This window comes from Bombus impatiens, unplaced genomic scaffold, assembly GCF_000188095.3.
Source record: "Bombus impatiens unplaced genomic scaffold, BIMP_2.2 scf_0418, whole genome shotgun sequence".
In the NCBI taxonomy this organism is placed as follows: domain Eukaryota; kingdom Metazoa; phylum Arthropoda; class Insecta; order Hymenoptera; family Apidae; genus Bombus; species Bombus impatiens.
In genome coordinates, this window is record NT_176837.1 from 2,734,875 (window position 1) to 2,759,996 (window position 25,122).

At 37.4% G+C, this 25,122-nt stretch overlaps 1 protein-coding gene across 1 annotated transcript in view; it reads left to right on the top strand.

The window, feature by feature from the left end:
- The first annotated feature begins 6 nt into the window (after positions 1–6).
- Positions 7–25,122, top strand: part of LOC100740780 (protein groucho-like) — a 78,093-nt gene continuing 52,977 nt past the window's right edge. The window contains exon 1 of the mRNA XM_003490269.3: positions 7–530. Coding sequence (XP_003490317.1) covers positions 465–530 — 66 coding nt within the window. The 5' untranslated portion in view covers positions 7–464. The remainder of the gene's footprint in view (positions 531–25,122) is intronic.

Here is a 25,122-nt window from a genome sequence, read left to right on the forward strand (position 1 = left end):
TTGATACCCGTCCGTCGTCGAGGGTAGATCGTTCGGAGTTACGTCTTACATGTGTGTGCCGTCGGGTATTCGTATTGTGTAACTCTAACGTGATTCGATACTATCGTAAGTATTATTTCCTATTCTAAACATACACGCGTAGCGTATGTTGGCTTTCTTCGCGGTGTATATTCATTGTGAAACGAGTATCAAGTGAGTAGTGGCTGCCACGAGAAAACGACTCGAAGAAGAAAGTGACAGTGCTTAGTGTGTGCTCTAGCTTCGACTATTCTTTTTTTGTCTTGTGTCTTCTCCCGTTATTTCGTTTTTTATTGCTGACCAGTGAATAATAGTGTATACTGGCTATGACCTGGGATACCGCCGGATATACCTGAGGATAACGGAGACATATCCATTACTCCTGGCAGGACTTCGTCGTGACGGGAGGAAGCAACATAACCTCTTCGAGGGCCTCTGACGATAAGATGTACCCTAGTGCCAGTATAAACGCTGCGGCAGCTGTGGCTGTGGCAGCTGCGGCACGGCACCCGGTAAGTGCTTTTATTTCTCTTTCTCACTTGTCGATCTTTCTTTTCTTTTTTTTTCTTTGCCTCCTTCTCTTCTTACGTACTTATGCGTTCGATAGGAATGACTGACACGACAATCGCGATAAAAATAAAACAGCAAAGGATTTTGAAGTATTGAGATATCTTGTATTGAGCTCACGAGGCGAAGCGTTTGGATTTTCGCGTTTAGTCGCGTCGAACCGTATGATTCGATCCGACGCTACAGACAGACACGATCAACTTTCGACGTGCTCGTGCAAATTCTTATAAAGTTGTGTGTTCTTACGTTCTAGGAAATGAGTTCGGAATTATTGATATGTATATGTAATGAGCGTGTAACCGTCGTTTAACGGTAGTTAATTATCGTATTTACAATTTCCGTGAGACAATTGCACAAAGACCGTTTACATATTGAACGATAGATTTTTTTGCGAGTAGTCAACACAGTTGTTCCTTCTTTTCGCTCTGATCGTTTATCGCACGTTCTAAGTTTCTATTTATCGAGAAATTATACGCGAAGTGATGAGGTTGATTAACTTGAACCGGTGACCTCGCTACATCTTGCTATCAATAGATAGTGATTAAAGCACAAAGAAACCGTGAAAACATTCAGATCCGTGGTCAGATACGATTAACCATAGTCGGTTTCCCCCAACATTATCGTGTATATACTTATACACCGTGGACGCATTGTTGTCGTAGCAGAAGTGCACCTACAACCAAACCGGTGAAATTAAATTTAACCTTCCTCATTACAACAAGATAGCAATTTGCATGTCGTAAAGAATAAGGTTACGAAAATTGCATCTGGTAGTAATCAGTCATCGAATGACTGTACGCTCTTTTCTTTGTACCTGAAACTTCTTGAATAATCATTTTGTTTAATTTTTTGTCGTGTAAAAAGAAATACATAATGATGTATATTTTAATATTTTAGATTAGATTCTTTTTTTTTACACTAATAATTTTTATAATTTTATGACCATTATGCGCATTATAGTTATTAAACAAATATATCTGACAAATATACTACGTGAATTACTGGTGAATCACTTGACCTGAATGACAAATTATGGAACGTATTAACCAAGTACTTTATAAATATTGAGTATCAATGTCTTATAACAAATGACGAATTGAAATTCACAGGATGTCTTACTCATATAGAGCAAATCAAAATTTTAAGAACTTTAATATAACGGCGTAATTTAATTTATGCAGGCTCTTTTAATTTCGTAGTTCAATAAATTATAAATTCTTTCCCTACCATAATACTTATATCTGATACCTAATACTTTTAACGTACACATCAAATATATTCTTTATAATTCTTATTAACAAAGGTAGAACATTATTTTACAAAAAATATTGCTAAGCTAGCTTAGCTTACGCCATTATGATTTTCAGTTAACAAATATGTATACAGTATACAAGTGGTGCGACTATTCATATTTGAAAAAAATGTCAAATAAAAATTAGACAAAGTTTAGTTCGGAGTATCCATCTCGTAATGGCTTCCTCTCGATACGTTGCGCCCCCATATTCCTATATACATACACGTACATACAACGTTGTCTCCACACTTCTCGCAATTCATCGTCTCGTTTCGCCACGGATATCGAGTATGCATCGTGTATCCTCACGTTCGAAAATCCTTTCAATTGTGCGAGCGTACTTTCGATAAGTATCGTTCGTTGCAGCACCGGTCGGAGCGGAGCCTCTACCCATGCTAATTCGAGATACCGATATATCGACCGGTATATGGGTGCCAGGTCCATAGACTCTTTCTGCCGTCAGATGAATTCGTAGCTCATGGTCTATGGCTCCATAGCCTCCCCTCCCCTCTACCCGCCTTTTCCCCTTCGTGCACCGGCGTTACTCAAACGGAATAAAAAAGGTAGACCTGAAAAGTACTGTCAGAACGTTTTTTCATTTTTTTGGGGGGCAGGTCGTCGGAACGGTTGCGACGGCAAGCGAGTCGCGCGCGCGCGCGTATACTCGCTCTGCCAGACGAACTCTTTCGGATCGTTAGTCGAATGAATCCGGTCCCGTATTTATTTTCTCTCGATAGTTTACCCACGTTCTGCACCCATCACCCTCTCCACTCTACACGCGCTTCCCTTCCGTCACTACCTCCATCACTCTCTTTCTGCAAAGTACACACACGCGGCAGGAACTCTGACTCGCGCGCGAGACGAAGTTTGCTCATGCGTCTGTGCGCTAAATACCTATGCACTCCTCTTGTGTATAAATACGCGTCCGATGGAATTGACGCGAATCTAATTTTTTCCCTTCGTTTAGTTTTTTGGACCTCTCGCTCGGACCCTGAATTCACTATATGTAGCATAGATATATATCTACTAGGTAGTATGATTGTCAGGATTGTACGTGTCTTGTGGAAGCGCCTTATGCCTCGTGCAAAAGTTATATGTGAACTGGTATATTGCTTACAATTTTCCACTAAAATTATGAGAAATTATGTTCGTAACAATTATAACAATTCTCTTCTTCTTTAGTAATAATTGTCACATTAGTGAACGTCGATTTGTAGTTGTAGATTATATCAGGCATACTTTTTAAAAAAACGAAAAAGATTTCGTTCTGAAAGTAGCTCGAGTTCCTTATCTCCCGAAATATATCTCAAATTACATGTTTCGACAGTCGAACCGTGTAACTCAACTCCTTGCTGATTTTACGACAGCGCTTATACGATAATATGTATCGCATCAGCTGGTTGGAATTTTGTTTCGTTAACAGACTTTTGTTATTCTCGTCGCAAAATAAACCAAGTGGCTTAGTTCATTGAGTGAAAATGCATTGAATGGAAGACAGATATTGCGGCATTCTTAGAATTATACCTCTCATGATAAGGTCACGACCTCTGGTCAGTTTACGCGGCACTACTGTATATTGTTTCCATCTAGTTCGTTTGTTCACAAGGCTTGGTATATCTTGCGTGTTTGCGTTGCACAGCATGGGCGTGCTATATACAGACGGATAGACGGACGGTGGCGCAGAAACGGTCGAAAAACGAACGAACGAATGACTGAACTGGGCGAGCACAGTGAGGAAAAGAGATTGTGAACGAGCGTTGGGGTCGCCGACGGAATAATATTTGGCCGGCGTGCAAATTTCCATTTGGCCGTAAACAGGCCGCGAGCCGAGGCGGAAAAGCTCGTCGGGAATACGACGAAAATAAATGCGTGTATCGTGACCGCCGCCGGCCAATATCCGCAATTACATTATGTTTGCTATAGCGCGGTACCGGTAGGTCGATGTATCGACGATTACCGACCGAGTAAACGGCGGGAATCGAAGGAAGAAAAAAAAAGAAAGGAGAGGGAAGGAAATAAATCTTGGATAAGAGGAGACGCTTCTGTCGCGTGGAATTATTTGAAAGTGCTGGAACATTTCCAATACGGTATATCGGAAGTGGAGCAGATTTGCTACTCGTTTTAAAAGCTTGCTTTAGGTGATCCATTTTTATTCGATGTTCTATTGCACAATTGCTTTTTTATTGTCTCAATCGTATCGTAAGATATGCGTGTTATCGAACACGCTTCTTTTCGCCGTGTAACCGATTAATGATTCATAACGCGTTCGATGTGAAAGTGCGTTTAGTTGAAACTATAGACTCTATAAAATTGTATATGATTAATATAATTCCGGACTTTGTCGTTGAAAAGAAAGCTGTCAGGTATAAGAAACAGAATTTTATAGTATAGCCATTGTTCTAGAGAACGGCATACACTACAGTATACGCTACATGTAACGGTATGTCTAATGTAGAAATTCTTGATCCCTACGAAAAGGTTAGTGAAGAGCTTATGCGATGGAATGATTCATCTGTAAATGTAGCGCGAATGATGCTCGAAGATCGAATGAAAAGAATCGAGTGTTTCTCTTATGATATAGATTGAGAAACGATTCTAAGAACATACGTAATATGCATACTGGACATTTAGATGCAGAGTGACGTATGGTATAGGTTTTGTGCATGAATAAATCTTTAGGAAGCTAGTGTAGGTGATAGGAAAGAGAGAGAATCGTCGCAGAATCATTAAAGTGTTGTGAGGTAGCGTGGAAGTGCAAACGTGGCTGCACAGACTTGGTTTCACGTTTATATGAAGGTGCACTGTTGTAAAAAACACGTCTGCGAAAGAAAGACACTTTTCAGACAACCCAATATATGTATACCTAATTGAACGTATAAATGCATATATTTATATACTTATCAATTTAAAACTATTCAGCTCATTTTCCATCTTATCTATATCTATCCACTGATATTCACTCGCACGTGTAATATTACATAGTCGATTATACGATACTACGCACATATCTTCATAATTATATGAACTGCAATTTTCTCCACCATTCCAAATATCTATCACCCTCGAAATATGCAACTAATTTTACATTTCAAACTAACCTTTTCCGATTCGAGTTTCTATTTCCCGAACAGAGATCATCCCCTACATCTATACCTAGATGTCTTTTCACTGAAAAGTGAGTCTTGTGAACAGCATTCGCACCAGAACGAATCGCGTTTGCTCAAAAAATATTATTCGAAACTGTGAAGGATCAATAAAAGTAGGAGTACCTGCCGTAACGAGTCGGTCAAACAATCGAGGCTGACAATGCTAAGCAAACATAGTCGATCGCAACTCAGGTAACCAGCTTTTTCTATTTTTCTTTTTTTTTTTTTTTTTCTTTTCTCTTTTCATCTGCTTCTTTCTCACCCCAAGATCCAAGAACACGGCATCTGTGTTTACATCGCAGGCACTTGCCAACAACCAACTGTCCCCTTTGTAAATTATAACCTCACCCGAGCAAGGGTTCGAATTTTACGATTATACGATGTTAATAGGATTACCAGATTAAAGTGTAAAAAGCTAAGATACGGCTGTTGGAAGTGACGGCGAACCGACAGTGGCGGGACGCGTCTTTAGAGAGGCGCAACGAGGCAGCATGTTCTCAAGCTAGATTTTTATAAGCATTTCTCGTATCGATTACGGAAACCTGTAAACGGCGCGTATTACGGCGATAAAACAGGAATAACCAACTCTCATCGACTTACCGATAGTACGGTTAAAGGCAGAATCGTTTACGATCGGATAAAAGGAAATGCGACTATGTGGGAACAGGTTCTATAATAGTGTAATGCTAATACAGGATGATACGAAAGTAAATTACAATCTTTACTTTTTTATGACGAAGGTAATGAGAGGAATTTGTGAAAAGGTTTTTATCGGAACGAATGTTTGTTTTGTTGAGAAATATTCCAACGTTGGGATAAATCTTGCTATACGCAATTGCCAAGAATTCCTCACAATACCGGCGAATTTGCCGTCATGTATTTCTATATCGGAATATTTCATTCGAATTTAGTTCGATTTAAAGATATCGGAGTGTTCGATTTTTCATGAAGTATCTAACGAATTTTACTTCGGTCTGTTAGTTTGAAGGTAAGCTATTCACGCGTATATAAGCCATTGTAATATAATACTCCATCATATATACAGGGTGGATGGTAACTGATGATGAAAGGGAGTGATTGTACGCGAAAAAAGAAGTCGAAAATATAGAATACAAATTTTTCGTTTGAGGCTTCGCGATGGAAAAATTAAAAAAAAAATTTTTTTAAAATTGTTATTCTATATTTTCAACTTCTTTTTCGCGTAGAATCACCCCCTTTCCGCTTGTATCACCAGTTACCAACCACCCTGTATATTTCTCAGATACAACCAGAATTTACTAAAAATCCAAATAATCCCATCCTGCTTAACAGCCCTTTAACACATTTCGTATTACGTAAGATGAACATCTTCGAGCAAAATACAATTACTGTATTCCACGTTATATTCCATTGCAGCATATCCACTGAGATCCTGCGTAATCTCACCTTGATCGATCGGTGAATTTAGCAAAAGATCGAAATTGCATCCACGTGCATATCCTCGGCCGAGCACCGCTATTCTCCACTTCCAGCTACCATCCAATAAAAAGTAAAAAACCGGAAAGAGAAAAAAAGAATCGTGTAAATCGAAACGGAGGAGAGTACATTTAAACTCGAATCGAATTAAATCCCGAGCGATAATGGAACCGGCAGACTTTCTTGTAATTATTATATGACGATATACGCGGGAACAATTGGTCGCGTCGCGTAATTGTCGTCTGGCGTGTGGAAACGAAGAAAAGAGGGAGCACGCGGGGAATGTAAAAGCGGAACAGGGCTGGGAAGAGTGACGTGAAAAAAAAAAAAAAAGAAAGGGAGAGAAGCGGCGTGTATGTGGGAGAGATATATTCAGGCAGGATCAGGGCGAAATTGAAATCGAGACGAGCGGAACGACGAGATGGCGACGAGATATGGGGATGAGACGCGGGTGGGGCAGAGAGGAGCGAACGAAGGGATTCGAAGTACGATTGCACGAAATTCGCGGTTCGCACGCTTCCGAGCTTCCGCAGAGACCGCAATATGCATTGGTAATTACACGGGATGAATTACACCGCGGAATGAGCGAAGCGTGTTACGTGTAATTGGCGCGCATTATAAATCTCGCGACGTGCAAATAGCTCCGCACACCTCCGTTCCGCGTGGATCGTGGACCATGATATCGTTGTCACGGTCGTTCTTTTCCGTAGGACATTCGTTTCCTCTCGATTTTTGCTGGAAATCCTTTCGCGATAATTTATCGTCACGCTTTATATTGGACGTGGACGTTGAAAGTGGCAATAGGGAAATTTAGAGCCAGTCACACAGGCGTGTTTAATGTTTTTAATATGATTCGTGCTCGTTGCAACGAAGCTCGATAAGAGAAACGTTTCTTTCGATGAATCATTCGATTAGATCGTATGTAATGCATGGAATGTCTGAATTATTCGGATAGTTCGTTTAAATTGTGGCTAAAAGCATATCTTGCTTTATGTAAAATTAAATGTCAATCAACTATATGTTCTTTCGTTTCGTGTATTCTGCGTTTGAAATAGCGTTGTTGGAATTAATTCGCTATTCTTCTTCGAAATTTGCGTTATCTTCCCTTATGGGGTTAAATCCCACCATTCCATTGTGAATGCTGCATGCGATGTTAATTGTTTTTGACGAGAGCTTTATTAATGAATGTGCTGTTCTTCGTTGGTTTTCTACATTTATTTTTAGTCACCCGTTAAAATGAAAAATAGATACACGTATCTGTGAAACATTCAGTACAGTAACTATGTATATAACGCTAGAAGTACAGTTTGATATTGTTACTGTAAATGGCTTGGTTAGAGGCGGAACGCTAACTAAATTGGAATACAAATGCTGCTTCCTTTTTAGTGGTGTAGTAAAATGGAAATAAATAATCTGTGGACGTGCTAATACCTTTTTGGAAATACACGACTCCATGTAAATACTTTCTTAATTCTTCAAAATCAGCCATGTAAATTTCACTATTGATACTGTTCATGAACCTTTGTTCATACATTGTTTTTTTCCTATTTGACGTATTATCTTCGGAACATCTTTCTTATATTCTTTCGTGTATTTTACATTGTTATAATTCGAGCAATTGCATAATTGAAAATATAACTAAAAAGCTAACTAATAACTAAACTAATAACTAAAAAAAAAAAAAACAGAACGTAATTGAAGACTCGATTCGTTCTCTAAATATTATATAAGTACCTTATTTTAAGTATTTTGTACATTCATATACGCGTTAAAATCTTCCATAAATACATAAGCGTCAAGTATATGAAATTATTTACATTCCACAGCTTCTATTCCATAACGTATCAAATAAATTCTGTTCGAAGAAATTCAATTTTCTATTACATGAAAAATCTCTATCCTATGCTATATTCTATTCCACACCATAAGAAATTCTATAGCACGATACCACCGCAGTCTTAAAATTCTTGGAAAATTTACAACCGTACAATCATCCCACAGCCTTTCGCCGAAAAGTCTCAACGGATGATTCGCGTAATTTCCGTTCCGCGATCAGTCCGATCTTCCTTATCCGGGGTTCTCAATGTTTAAACGACGCCAAACAAGCTTGCCGCGTTTGCAGGCGCTAAAAGCCTTTCGTGAATTACTAATTTGCATGGAACGTAAACGACCGAACGGAATCTCGCGTCGTTAGTCAACGGGCGTCATTGCAAGTTTATTGCGGTCGTAAAAGCAAAAAGTAAGAGGGAGACAGGGGGAATAAGAACGAGGTAGAAACTGCTCTCTTGGCGTGGTTGGACACCGCCCTGCCTCTTTCTCGAAGCCCAAGAGTTACACCTTTCTTCTGGCTCTCGCATCGTGACTCATTTGAGCGGCCTGGTACTTGACCGAGTTGACACAGGCGGTGTTATTGGCACTCTGGAGGGCCGCCAGGGTTGTTTACGTACAAGCTGTACAAATATTATTTCCGGACAAACTGGCTCGCCGATCATTACGAAACTCCAGGCGGAAAGTTTTAACAGCGAACAACCCCTCCCACGTTCCTGGCGACGGCTTTCCACCGCCTTTCGTTCTCTTCTCCAGACGATACTTTAAACTTCTAGACGGGATCGATCGTTAAGGATCGAGCCCCGGTGTTTCCGGACCGACTACTCCAAAACGCTGTGGTTCTCGAGAATTTCGAACCGCCGGTAACGTTTGCGGTCTGGCAATCGACGAGACGAACGTTTCTCTTTTATTTTTCGGTCCTTCGGTCGTCGTTTAATCCCGCGAAACTCTGTCGGGATAAAGTCGGACAGCTGGTTTTTGGATGTCAGAGGATTCTCGAGAAGGATGAGGGAAGCGGCTGTCGCGTGTTACAGCTTGGATTGGTCGTGTTCTAGCGTGAATTGGATGTATCGGTGTGAAATATAAAGCGACGAAGTTGGCGTAAAATTGTTTCGACCGATAAAAATTGATTTTCATGCGATGATATAGCGGAGATGTGAAATAATTTGGAGGATTATGTAATTTTGATTTTCTTTTTTATTTTGTTTTTTTTTTTTTTTTTTTTTTTTTTTTTTTTGTTTTTTTTTTTTTTTTTTTTTTTTTTTTTTTTTTTTTTTTTTTTTTTTTTTTTTTTTTTTTTTTTTTTTTTTTTTTTTTTTTTTTTTTTTTTTTTTTTTTTTTTTTTTTTTTTTTTTTTTTTTTTTTTTTTTTTTTTTTTTTTTTTTTTTTTTTTTTTTTTTTTTTTTTTTTTTTTTTTTTTTTTTTTTTTTTTTTTTTTTTTTTTTTTTTTTTTTTTTTTTTTTTTTTTTTTTTTTTTTTTTTTTTTTTTTTTTTTTTTTTTTTTTTTTTTTTTTTTTTTTTTTTTTTTTTTTTTTTTTTTTTTTTTTTTTTTTTTTTTTTTTTTTTTTTTTTTTTTTTTTTTTTTTTTTTTTTTTTTTTTTTTTTTTTTTTTTTTTTTTTTTTTTTTTTTTTTTTTTTTTTTTTTTTTTTTTTTTTTTTTTTTTTTTTTTTTTTTTTTTATTTTGTAGCGTTGGAACATTGGTATTAAAATATTAACTTCTTAATACACGTATGTTTTCCTTGATATTTCACGTTCTCTTTGGAAATGATTATTGAAAGCGTGATACGTTTATGGATATATAAATATGATTACTTTTAATACTTAGATAAACGTTCGAGTACAAATGGGTTAATACATTGCAAACAGACATGAAAGTATGGAAGACTTTAATTACAAAGAGTAAACTGAACGTGACGCATCTTTCTCTGTATAAAATAATTTTCGATGCGTTGGATGGTGAAGTTTAAATTGAACGATTAAAGTAAATAAAAGATACCTGTTATGTTACTAAAACAACTAAACGGTCACCTATCTAAACAATGTTATCGCTTGGAAAGGAATTCTTGAATTATTCTAAATAATTAGTACAAATATTATTGTAGTAAATAAGATAAATATTTTGTCCTTGACACTTAGTTAAAAATGATACTCTTATGTTATCAAGGTACTCACGTTCTGTGTCATTATTTGATTGTTCGAGATAACAAATTACGCGAATTAAGAATACGCGAAAGCTGTAGGTACAAACAACTAAAGCAAACAACTTTCATCGCTAGTAAATTTCATTCCAAAACTTCAAATCTATTATATCATGCACTAGATAGACTGATAATTATAAATAGAATGATCGAAATTATCTTTCTTGGCGATTAATTTTTAATTCTTCGTAGGCAATATGAGTTTACTTAGATTCAGGGCGGTATTTTTTATTGTTCTAAGCTGCCAAGAATTTCCAAAACATTCTGTAATATTTGTTTATGTCTTTATTATATCGTACAATCGTTTGTTAAGTCGAACGATGGACATTTTTTTTCTAATAAAAAAGAACGTGTTTGGAGGAGAAAAATTAAAGGAAGAGTTTCGTTTGCATCTACTTACTCTAAGTTTAAAATTAATCTCATAATCTATGGGTATAATCTATTCACATGCTTCCTTCTTTTTATTTCAATCCCTTCATACGTAACAAGATTATTAACATTCATTTCCGATACAAAATTGAGTGCATGATATAATTTTGGCAAATTATGCAGAAAATGCAAAAGAAATAATTATTCTGTGAAATTCATTTCCAATTCACCCTTATATATTACACCGTTAAAACGTTAATAGCTAAATTGTTAAGCATTTTTTAGAAAATATCGTCACGGCAAATGGCAGGAAAGCGCGTAACAAATATAATATTTAAAAAATTTCTAGTTAACTCGTCGCTTTTATTTCATACAACTACGATCAGTCAAATTTGATATAATTCGTTTTACACAGATAACTGGAGAGGAATGATTTCGGTTGAAATATCACGGGAATCTGTGTGTCGTTCCCGCGGATATTGTCCGGAATAAATCAGATTCCGTTTGGAATGTCTTTGTCGATGCGCGACGTGCGTCGTAAACGCGAACGAATATCATTCGAAGAGCGTAGAAAGCGCGATATCTAGGTACAGGCTTGTCTAAAAATTTCGAGAAATGATGACGCGGGTCCTCTTTGGTGAAATTCGGCCGCGGGAAATATTCTCGACGAGGATTCCAAAGGTGCATTTCGCTCGGATATCGTCGAACACAGTGACTCTGAACGCTCGAAGCGAAAACTCGAGACCGGCAGAGCAATTGCGCGCTTATCACGCGATATCTCGACACGAATTCGTTCCTCTGCAAATAACGCGACGTGCACGTGTAATACAAGACTCGTGTATGATCGTCGTTGACGTATCCGCGAATATCTCGAGTGGCTCTTTTCGTAACTCGCCTCTAAATTGCTTTGCGATCGTAGGAATATCGAATACGATATGAGAATTATCGTGTTGCCTCACTGTACCTTGTAGTCTTTTATTTATAGCCTGTTTTTAAATGGGGTATCGAAATCTTTTTCTGTATCTTTATCGCAGCAAAGAGAGAAATACAGGGAGGAGAAAATCGTTGCTCGAAAGTTGTTCCGATCGTAAAAACTTTTTGGAAGTTTCGCTGATTGTCGACGTGTAGTCTTCCATCTAGATATCGTTTGTGTGTTCTTTGTAAAACATAGCATGTATCTTATATATTTCTTCATTGTATCGAACAACAGAGTATAAACAATGTTGTTGCTATTAATGTTGTTTTACGTCTAAAAAGAAATATTTAAATGCCACGTGGAAAGAAAGAAAAATGCAAAAGACATGTTGCTATTATAGTAGAATAATTTTTAAATTCTGGCAAGGGAATAACGATACGTATCGTACAATCGCAAAATCAAGTAATACGGTAATTTCGATAGCATCGGATTTATTGCAGATGTATCTACGGAATTATAAAATCGTTGTCCTGTAAAAGCCTAGGAAAATGTGACTTCGCGTGTTTTTCCTCTTTGTAGCATTCATTGTAAATTACATTCAATTTTAGAGTAGCAGTTAAACGCGATACCTAACCAAGTAATTTATGATCATATCGAGTACCTATATCTTTTTCATTTAAATATTCGGAACTTTATAAATAATTCATAAGTTGTGAACATCAACGGAATTGTTATATTTAACATTTTCATGCTTGAGGTTGTACATGCAACATTGTATGTTAACAAATTATTAATTAAACACACTAAACGATAAATAAATGTATTTGTTTTGGATAAAATTGGTCTTAAATTATGCTACCCAAAAATAAATCAACGTCGAGCAAATGTTTGTCCGGATTTACCGCTTATTTTTTCTCTCTAATTAAATTCGTTAATGAGTATAATTAAATTTATTTGCGCCGAGTGGATTGCGACGAGCTGGTCGGAACTCAAAAATTCATTGTTAATCGGTGGTTGCGGTACGCATTCACATGAACAGGTCCACCGAGAAATCGTGCAGCGTACAAATCCCTTGGTTGTAATTGTTGCAAAATATACAAACAGTCTGCGCTAACCCAGAACAGCTGCATTATCAAACCAATTCCGCACGTAGCACGGAATCCCTGCAAAAAGGCACAACCTTTCACCTCTCCGTTACGCAATAGGAATTTAATCGATTAAGGGGATATTCTACTGTGAACGAGCTAGTTTCAATTTGTTTTTGAAAATTCTTTTTCCGTGTGTGTATCGCTATTTGAAGTATCGAAAAAGCAGTGTAGCCTACTACCACTGTTCCATTTTTTTTTCTAATATAAAATTTGTCACACGGTAGGAAATTTATACGATTTATGTAATTACCAGAGCAACATTCGAACAATTAAGATTAGAAATTATTAGGTTGTCCGAAAAGTTTCCTTCGTTTTATAAGGAAATAATAAACGCACAATGTTTTCTGTTTTATATTAGCTTATTGAATTATGCACGAACATAATAATAGAAATAGAACGAAATGAATCACACCTAATTCAATAAAATAATATAAAACAGAAATTGTTGTTCATCTTATGAGACCTAAGAAACTTTTTGGATAAGCTAATAGAAGTGGAAAAATTTCGTAAGACACAGCGATACGATGTGAAACGGAATATACTTTTGAATAAATTTTATCCATTTTTTTTATACATCGATATATTTAAAACCGCGTTCGTATCATCTCTTTTAAGTGTAACTTTGTAGTTTTGGCTGCAGATACCTGTATACAGCATTATACATGAAAAATATAAAAATCAAAAAATTTAACGTTCAACGTTCGATCAATTGATATTTCATCGAAGTTAAAAGTTTCTGCCGAAAGCAAGACAGATGCGCATTTTTTTACATCAATTAAACGTATCATCGAGGGAGCCGTTCGACACAATTGTCGGCCGCAGCTTTACAAACGTAGCGTAGAATCGGAAAATAACGTAACCGAGTGACGGCAAATTACGCCACGGCGCATAATCTTCGGTCAGTCATTAGTTTATTGCGGTGCACGTTCGCTGAGGTTACCAATGATGACTTTTTATCGACGTGATTGTGGTGATGATTAAATCTATTCCCCTCGACGATCTGCTGACCTCTGACCGGTTCATTGAAGTAATCATGAAAGAAATGTTTTCACGAGTTGGAAAAAATGATGCAACATCCACGCGTTTCATCTCTGCCACGAGTAATTTATAACACGTTGCACGTTACGTAGGGTCATCGATAACCGTAAATTATCGATGGAAGTGATATTTTTATTAGATAAACAAGAATATTATTAACTTTTTCTTCTTAATCTAAGAGAAGTTCGTAGCGCAGCAAAGTAACAGAAATTTGTATATATGTAGTATACGTGTGTATATGTGTATGTATGTAGTATATCTGTGTATATGTGTATATATATTTAGATGAAGCTTTTGGAAGGTCAGTTGTATTCCATCTAGGAACCAAATTCTTTTCTAATGTACGAGAAAGATTGCCTTTATTAATTATTTATAATTAATTAACGGGAGTGTACTTGTGGAATGGTTTTATAAAGAAAATAAAGTTTTACTGAGAACAGATACATTTATAGTTCAGTTTAATTAATCGTGTTTTATATTGTATTACATTGTACTTTAATAAATTGTAAACAAACAGAAGGATAAATGTATAAAATTTTTAATAAAACTAGTCTTCAGTGTTATCATTATTTTCTCTTCACAAAAATATGAGATCAACTGTACACGTTTTTGTCACGAATGGCTGATTAGACAAGAGGTTCCTACAATAATAAAACAATTGAATCCCGAAATAAAACATAAAACATAGTCAAAATATATTATTTTACGCGATGAGTCGTATGGCACACTGCTCCCTTCAAATTACAGCAAATTTATAGTATACAACGATTGTGTTATAAAAAGTACCATTCTGCTATTCGCATCACTTCTGTGAGGAACATTTAGAAACTGTAAAAGCTTCTTTACATTCTTCTGCGCAAGTTTGGTGAAAGATGTTTTGGGACTTTTGAACATGTCTGCCAGGTCGGTCTGTGCCAGAAAATGGTGAAGTAACCGCATTGTTGGCGCGATAATACGGACTAATTTGTAAGGGGCAGCGAAACGTTGGAATCAAGAGGACCATTGTCAGCGGAGTCCTTGGTGGAACATGTCGAACAAAGCTCCCTCCTCGTAGAGTCCTTAAGATCGCCTCATTGTTCATAGACCGTGAGTCCTCTTCCACGCTCCATGGAGCAGCCGTTTAGTTAGAAATTGCCGATATTATGCGCTCGACACTTCTTCCTTTGCCAGGTAACGGCGGCTACGAGAGAGAAAAAAGGGAGGAGGGGGGGAAAAAAAAAGAGAAATCTCGCATTGTTTGCCAGCCACTGTGTCAAATATTTGTCGACGCCGGGAATCTCTAGAATAATCTCGATGGACGATCCCCGCTGGACTTACTTTTCACGTTGCCGGTTAACGAGCACTCTTGCTTTAAAATTGGGCGTTCCTGATAATTTTCGATTATCCTATCTGCAGCGACTGTTGAAGCGCGCCCGTACGACGCATTACTTGAAGGGTACTCTCTTTTAGAACATCGATTTTTTAGCGTTTAATCGATAGTTTATATAAGGCGCTCACTAATTGAGAAATTGGTAGAAAACTCACGTAAGATACGTTGAGTGTTCGTTCTTAGGAAGATAAAATAAGAGTATATGTATTTATATACATTTTTACTTGAACACGATATCGATGATTATCGAACGATACGCGTACGTTCAGTGCATCGATGTATTTGTTATTTTATCTTGTTTTAAAGTGTAGTGTCTACATTCGGTGTTTTTAACCAGTTAGCTGTTGCGACCTCTTTGAAAACTTTGAAGAGTGTGTACGTAAAATGCGTGGCAAAAAGTAAGCGACGTCGTCGAGTATACTCGTCAAACACAGAGTATGCGCGACTGTTATAATATAGAATTAAGTTGTAATGAAATGACTGTTTTATTTTTTAATTTTATTATTGACAGGGTTCGTCATAACACCAAATATTGCCATTTCTTCATGACGAGTATACTCGTCGGAAACAGTCAACTGAACTTAATTCGTATAACGATACAGCTTGGAAAAATGGTCTTTTTAAATAAATGCATTCGTTTAATTGGAGTTTCGAAGAAGATCATCGTAGCAAGGCAGGTTAAAATCACACGATGAGTACCGTTTTATCAAATTTTCCTGACAGAGGAGCCAATCATTGCAAATTGATTCGAAGATATAATTTCATGTGATAACTTCTTCATTCTATCAACTTATTTGCTAATACGCCTCGAACATAACTATTGCGGATATAATCGCGTTTGTCACAATTCCAGAGAAATGTGAATTATTAAATTATACGCGATATCGTAAATGACAAAAACACGTATGTTGCGAAAGTACGTAGCTTGCCCGACAAAGTAATATTTTCCTATCTCTTTTCATGCGACATAGTATTTTGCTACTTTTTTCTGTCGTGATATGAAATTTTAAAACGTCAAACGTTGCCTATAAATATATCTTTCATATTCGTGGAAACTTTTAGCATAGAAATAAAAATATTCTCAGCCGAATATATCACATTCTTTTCTCTTAGCAAAAAGGAGCAGAGTTATACGTTGTAACTTCGTGTTATTCGTATGTATTACATTTCAAAGATTTTGTTTTCACTCTCATCGCCTGTCATGCAATCTTCTTATATTTTCTGGTTAACAGTGCATAATGCATTGTTCCACAATTATCGCTGTTCACACTCGTCCTCCCATTTATCATTGGCGTAGCCCACGCCAGCCTGTTCGTGATGTCGAGTGTTTATTTTAGACCACTGTTACACATGTTAAAAGAAAAGTAACTTACCCTTTAAATTTCCCTTTCTTTTTACTTCGAATGAAATCCTCTATCTTTCGGATTCCATAAATTAATTTCCAGTAAAAATTTTTCTACTTTACTACGACGTTCGAATATGTGTAAATTACGATAATCCAGTAGCAATATTACTGAGATTTTCATTAAATAACAAATTGGAATTTCGTAGTACCTGTATAATTTTTGTTATTTAAACTTGTATAATCCAATGTGTCTCATCCTCGTCAACGAAACTATACTAATCAAACGTATTAAAATTAGTCGTACTACTTCCATCCTTGCATGTCCCAATTAAGCCGTATTAATAAAAAAAATACACGCCATAAATTCAAGTCACAAAGAGCCCCCTTTAGCGCAATTATAATTCACATCAATAACCTGATCGCTCGATCATTATCTCTTTATGGTACAGAACCTATACTTTGTCAAACAAAAAAAAAAAAAAAAAAAAAAAAAAAAAAAAAAAAGAGGAAAAAGAAGAAGAAAAAAAAAAAAAAAAAAAAAAAAAAAAAAAAAAAAAAAAAAAAAAAAAAAAAAAAAAAAAAAAAAAAAAAAAAAAAAAAAAAAAAAAAAAAAAAAAAAAAAAAAAAAAAAAAAAAAAAAAAAAAAAAAAAAAAAAAAAAAAAAAAAAAAAAAAAAAAAAAAAAAAAAAAAAAAAAAAAAAAAAAAAAAAAAAAAAAAAAAAAAAAAAAAAAAAAAAAAAAAAAAAAAAAAAAAAAAAAAAAAAAAAAAAAAAAAAAAAAAAAAAAAAAAAAAAAAAAAAAAAAAAAAAAAAAAAAAAAAAAAAAAAAAAAAAAAAAAAAAAAAAAAAAAAAAAAAAAAAAAAAAAAAAAAAAAAAAAAAAAAAAAAAAAAAAAAAAGAGGAGAAAGAATAGCCGTTCTCACGATAAAAATACAAAAGATAAAAAAGAAAGAACTGGCAGCTCTTCGCGTGTTGAAATAACTTCGAAGTGTTCGCTTCCCGACTCTCGTTGGTCGTTCATCATCGAACGAGAATCAGTGCCCCGATTTCGTTCGTGGTATAATTAAGGAAGAAACTGGAAGTTTTAAGCAAGCCGATGAGTAGGTGAGAACAACAGGGTTGTGCCATGAATAGCGGCGTTCCCCGGCGAATTTCCTGCGCCGGCCGGTGTGGATTATTGCTAGGGGACGGAATCGACTACGAAATTGAAGGGCTCCGGGCAATTTAGGACGGCCCGCCCTAAAACTGCCGTCAATTTCCGCGTTAATGGCCGAATTCGGGAAATGGTACTTGGACCCTCGTCACCATTAAAATGCCTTGGGTACGAGTTTCATGCTTTGGCACTCGTAGACGGTCTCTAGTAGGAAGGCCGGAAAGGAGCCGAGTCGATTTCACGGCAAAGAGAACCCTGTCGGAGTATTTCCTCGACGCGTATCGATTACTTATTTCGAACGTCGAGTCCTGATTACAAATTAAAATCGTGCCTGGCATTTAATGGAGGACCAGCAACACCGCGCGCGGGGACGTGTTCCAACTTTTAAGAGACGAGAAGCGCTTAGTAGCGAGCGCGCCATTTGTTGTCGTCATTATTATAATAGTATTTATGCCATCGTTTCTTTCTTCCTTTTTTTGCTCGATTGTACACGTACGTATAAAGAAAAAGAAGAAAAAAGGATGGCATGCGTAAAAAAATGGACGCGAATCGATGATCGCGTTTCACGCGTCATCGAATCCTTTTTCTTAATGCAATCTCGTACTCTGGCGCGCGTTGATTCGCGGTTTTATGGTCTCGCCGGGCTAAACGAGCGCAATCGAAGCCAACGAGCACACTCGAGCCTCTGTGTGCAATCACCAGTATCAGGGGGTGGAGGAACATTTCCACCGGGTCGCGAAAAAAATTCGATCGCGCCTCCATGATATATGTACATACGTATACGCGGTGGTTCGTGCCGCAAGTACGCGGCCGCTTATACATACACATAGAAAAATGGAAAAAGATATGTACCGATCTATATGTATATGTATATATATGTATACATCATGTACGTAAAGATACATGTATGCGCCACATGTACATACATCTAGACGCATATACATGTATGCGCCTTGTACATATAGATACACAACATGTATGCATCATATACATGTAGACACAAACAGGTAAACCACAGGTAGATATGTAGATAGTATATTCTACCAATAGACGGGACAGCTCCAGTCACGGTGACTACATCCACAGGCGCATGCGCGGTTGTATAGCAGCGAATACGCGAGAGCGCGGAAACGTACGCACGCACGCACGCGCGATGCCCTGTGTACATTGTTCGCAATAATGAGGAGTTTGCACAGACCGGGATCCCGACGTTCTTCAAACAAGGAGAGCAAGGACAAACAGCCCTATATGGACGGATGGACAAACACACTCAGCCACGAATCACACACCGCGCCAGCAGGCCCGGCGACATGCGTATTGCGTGCTTATGTACGAGGCAACTAAGCCTGTGAGCCGCGTCGTGTACATGTGCGCTCACCCGCTCACGGAACGCTCACGAACGAAGCCTCTTCACCGCTCCCACCACGGAAACTATCGACCATCACCCTCGCTCAACAAGCACCATAAGCGATATGGTGGCTAATATTTGCCGGGCTAAGCACACAAATACAATACAGTACTGTTTACCTACTGCCAGTGGTGCTCAGCCGTTTTGATCGACGCTGCTGATACCGGCAGGTCCCGTTTGTAATTGCGGCTCTCTCCGTTTCACGCACGATCGTCGTTCTCTGTCTCGTTCCATCGCGGACGTGTGTAATGTTGCACCATGCTGATGGTACGTCGCGCCACGTCGCGTCGCTCCGAAATGGGAAGCGCGCGTTTCATTATGAATCGATCGAACCCCCTGCCATATGGGCTGGTGCGACCGGTTTGTCACGTTTTCGTGCCAATCTTGATTTTGCGAGGATGGAAGTTACATCGAGCGTTAGTTTTCCTTTTTTTTTTCTTTCTTTAGTTTCTTCTTTTTATTCTTTTATTTGATACTGCTGGTTGGAAAAGGTTCGAAGAATACGTTATGATTGATTTTAAGCGAGAGGTTTGCAGCAATTGGAGTTTGTTGAAGTTGATCGTATGCACTCGTTTGATCGAGGTTTAAGGGAGCGTAATTATGTTTATTACGTTATGTGTATTAATTCTATAATGTTCATAAATTATTAAACGACTATACAACGTTAAACGAAGTACTCGCGATTTGTATTGACCATTTTTCCAAAGTATAAAGCCAAAAAACGTACTTTTCTTATCGACACGGCCATGCAAAGGACATACTCGAGATAAGCGATAGGCGATCAAGATCGATTTACGGTGTTTGTAGAACAAGTTTCATCGCAATATCGATTTCCCGATAAAATGTTTTCCGGGTATGATTTTCGAAGCTTCGATATTGCTGTGATATTTTCGATGACTCGGTAAATTTAATACGTGCTGATAATGTTGATCACGGTTTATCGATAACGTTAATTTTATATTGAATCTAAAGCTAGGACTTGTGATTTCTATCTATTTATGGACTATCGACTGATCTTTTAAAAATGTATTTCATTATGATCCAAATAAAAATGAAACCTTTTTTATATCCTACTTTAAAGTTAGATAAAATGAGGATTTTAATTTTAAGAAAAATGTTCGTTTGTCCTTCTAAGTTACCAGTAAAAAGTCTATTCTATATCGCTTATTACGATCTTTATCAAATTTACACTTTGGAATTCCTAACAATATTACGAATTCACTATCTCGACTTACCATTTATCGTACCTTACACAATCCATTTCAATACAATTTCAAATTAAACGCGATTGCTTATCCCGCCTTCTATTTTTCCACCAGTATCACTTACAAAGTAATCAAATTACATTCTACGCGGCGCTCTCGTTGCTCCCTGTATCGCAAACAATCCACGAATTCGAAAACAATTGCCACGCTCACAATACTTCCGCGCCATTCACCGGCACAAAGAAACGTGTATTAGCAACGGTAGCGCGAGAACCGATTCTCTCAACGCCTTTCCAGGCGTTTTTTCTATCGACCCAACGTAACGCGAGCCGAGCGCAGCCGGTCGTTTCGTTTCGGAGAAACATTTCTGCGAATCGGACGATTTTACGCGAACACGGTTCGTCGGGTAAATTTCTTTTTTGCCGAAACGACCGCAGGCAGCTCACTATCGAAAACGAGCTACTCGCATTCACCGCTTCCTTTTGAACAGCAAAATTCTCTCAGGAGCCGCGGGCCCGCCAGCATCCTGGCGTGACGGTTAGGTCAGCTGGTCGGTGGTTTGCGAACTATCTCAATTTGCCTAAGCCGCAACCGCGGCGACCACGAGAACCGCAACTTCCCTCATCCGTGGCCACCTTTGCCCCTCTTTCTCCGCAATTTCAGCTGTTCTCTATCCCACCCGCAACGATCCTCTTTCCCCGTCCGCCTTTTGCTGCTCTGTCTCCCCGAATATATTCTCTCTCTCACTCTCACTCTCTCTCTCTCTCTCTTTCTCGTGGCTCTAACATCTCGAGAATTTAGCAACTACATACCTAGTCTACATCGGCGTAACCTCTGACCACAGACCCTCGCGTCGAGAGAGCGACACTATCGTGTACTTTGCTACTAGTAGTAAGCTCGAGCGATTTTAATGATGGGGGGGAGGGTAATGTTAGGTTTATTTGAGACAGGATATTTTAGTCCGGTTAAGTAGCTTGCCTTGTAACTCGTCAATTTCGATTATGAACAATCTTTAAACGATCTACACGTGCATGTACCGTGTACTTACATTTACCTTGATAGCTTGACGATTATAGTTTTCTACGATGATGTAACTCCTATTCGCCGAAAGGAAAGTTTGTTAACACTAATAATTGTTTCTTACGACTAATGTCAATGTATTCTCAATTGTATATAATTATAATTCAAGGTACGTATATTTTCTGGAAGTTATTCCAGTCGTTTATTTTATTTTCAATGTAATAGCTTCTCGCTGACTCAGACGTTCCTACCGGTGGCATTGTTCGAATCATCTTTCGGTTTTTTGATATCTTCGCTTATTGTACCCGAAGTACACCGTATTTCTTTATTCTTTCGTTATTATATCGAAGACCATTCGTAACAGAGATAGAAAGTCCGCTGTCTCGTAATACGCAAGCTTCATTATTCTGTACGGAATTTATGGTTGAATTCTAAGATGTCGAAGCTTAGGTGACTCGAAATAACTCTAACTTTACTATACTCCGACCCGAGTAAGATCTACGGCGAGAGAAACAGGAGGAGCATGAAAATGAGAATACCAGAAATTCCGCCAGCGAGATTACGAATAACCGCGACTCTGCCACGAGAAAGGAAAGTCCTGATCTCTGTTCTCTCGTTCTTCGCGACTCGATGCAAGACAAGAGATTGAATTCTTTCGCGATTGCTCGCTGTATCGAGCGTAACATCTTGCGGTTTTCTCGCAGCTCGATGGGTAATTTCGGAGTACGATGGAGAAAGGATTAACGCGTGTCGTAATGAGGCGTATGGTGTAAAAGTATTATTTTAGATTGGATTGCCTTATGTGAAACGATGAGTAGCGTGAGTCGGACGAGTTATGTCCGATGCTCGATCGAGGTTAAGGGGATGTCCTGAATTAGAATGTTCTAAAGTAGCGTCTTTTTGTGATTTCTTTTAGAAGGGAAAGAAAGAAATGAAGTTATTGAATTGTGAGGTATGGTTTTAGATATATTTAACGAATGCAAAAAAATTTTTTTTAAAGTAAAAAAAAAGAAAATTATAACAAATTTCTAAGCCTATTTCATGGGCTGCAGTTTTCAATCGGTGCGAAAGATCCACCTCGTAATTCTTGACTGAAACAAAAAACCAAAAAAAGGATTAAATTATTATATATTTTTCTTCTCGATGAACTAGAAAAGTTCGTCAAAAAATTGATTCAAATAATTGTTATAGCACGGACGGATTCAACGATGCGTTATCGAGCGTGTGTTTTTCCTTTTCAGCAGATTTTTAGTTATATCGTATGCGAGACTGTTAATTTATGTGTTTACGATTTTTTAATCAGAGCCTCCCATTTAGATTTTTTGAATTTCGTTGTTCTTATCGTTGTTTACGGTAACGTCGTTGAAGTCATAATTTGTTAAGATGATTAACGTAACTGGAAAAATATCGTTTCTTCGCATCCGCATCTCGAAAGAAACGTATAGTTTTATTAAGTGTAACTGTCAATTACATTTTGTAGGTGCACTGTCAAGATTAATGTTATTGTAGCATTCGCTTTCTTATCGAACTAGAGATATAACAACCATCTTTTTTATCGTGTAACTGTAGAAGTACGTTGATGTCAAACTTTGTAAATTCATTGTATTCTATGTACAGAGTAATAACACACTAACTATTGCGGCGGAGATACAATTTTTTAACATACGTACTTAATACCTTAATACGTAAAAAAAGGTACCAGTTAGCAGAAAATATTGGTATGTCGCAAATAACATTTATACACACATCGTGTTCACTTATCAATAATTTTAACGCGCATTAAGACGTACATATATAGCTTCTTGTTTTAAACCAACTGTTTACTCAATCTATTCTACGAATAGACGAAGAACTTCCTCTTGTATGCTTCCAACTTTTATCTGCTAAATATATCACCGCGAAAGATATCCCGTCTAAAGTGATATCCGTTCGTTGCTACAACTGCCTATCAAACTACTTATTAACGGTATTTACGATGTATTTTTGGAATGCAGGTAGAAGTTAGTAATGCCAAAATAAAATCGAGTGCCTAGATTATCGATAAGTATTCGCTAATTGTAGTTCTCGGTATCTACGCTGTTAACCATAAGCACTTGAACATCATCTCGTTACATTTATTGGGAAATTCTGATGCATTTCGTTATGTCGGGGAGCTTAGAATTTTTATTATAACAGAGCCTTTCCGAGTACAACTGAAATTTTCTAAAATGGTACAAGTCTTAAAAAACGAGGTATATTAAATACAACGTATGTTTATTTTTATAAAATTAATTTATTTTTGTATTATCCCGTACGAATATGGGTGAAATATACTTTCACATTACCGACACGCGTAACTTCGGTTCATGGGGAGAACCAACCCTTACCGCGTATAAAAGACGGTTAAGGTTAAACGATCGAAAAACATCATTTTATTAACACTTTACCGACCGCTAGCGATTCTCCCTGGCGCCGGTTCTGTTTCGGTTTAGTCTCTCCAATACCATTCTTTTCGTTCATCGCAAACGACAAGTTTTCCAAATTGGTATAAAACTGTGGGAGCTTACGAAGCAACGCAGTTGACGCAACTGAGCAATATACCTTAGTACTAAATAACAAATTAATGCTCAGATAATGAGAAGATTGTCGGCGACAAAAAACCGATTAATAGGCTATCGATCGGTAAAGTGTTAATACGCCATCCGCCTCGAACATGTTCCAACCATTGGCTGCGACGTAGCCTTGGTCGTATTAAATTGTTAGAAAGTAGATGCAACTAGCAAAGGGTTACAATATCCTGGAAATAAAAATAACGGCAGACTGCAGTTACTATGTTATAGCATTGCAGGGTTGAGATCGGTGATAAAACGTGCCGCAGCGCAGATTTCGTCCACGTATCTGTTGATTGTCGTTCGATTTGATCCAGTTTCACGCGATAAAACGATTCGGTGAAACGATTTCTCGCGTGCTATTGGAATCTGTTGGAGTTAAAACACAGAAAGATTTACTGTTCCTTTCGGCGAGATCGGAATCTGCGAAAAATAAATAGCCTGTGACATCATTATTATTCGCGTCAAACACTATTTATCGCGTTTTATCTAGCGCGATAAGTTTTATGCGGCAGACAGTTGAGTGTACCAGGGGAGAAATATGATTCGTAGCGTCCTTGCTCGGCGTGTTTCACATTTTACGCGGTGTATTTCATTCGAGTAGACGTAGATAGGATGCGCGGAGAGGTATGTATCTTTAAATTTCCGACGATAGCCGCCAGGGGAAGCTTTCGTCATGCGAGAAAAATGCTTTCGTCGTGTTAGAAAAATGCTTTCGTGGCGCAAGAAGAGGCTCGCGACAAAGAAAATTCGAAACGAAGGTCCGTCGCTGGTAAATGAAATTTCATCGATCGAACAAGATAACCGGAGCTGAAAATGTGTTTCCATGCCGATAAAAACTGGTAATATTGAAGTCGATTGCCGTGTTGTAAAAAAGGTTTATTCTTTGATAAGCCGTTTCCAAAATTGATACGACGAACGTGTTAAATCTGTAGGGAATCCTATCGATAAAAGTTGAAGCGATCGATATCCATCGAGTGTTTGCTTATTTGCAACAAAAAATAAACTAGAAAACTTGAATCGGCAAGAAAACGAAGGAGTATTTTTGCCCGATGGGA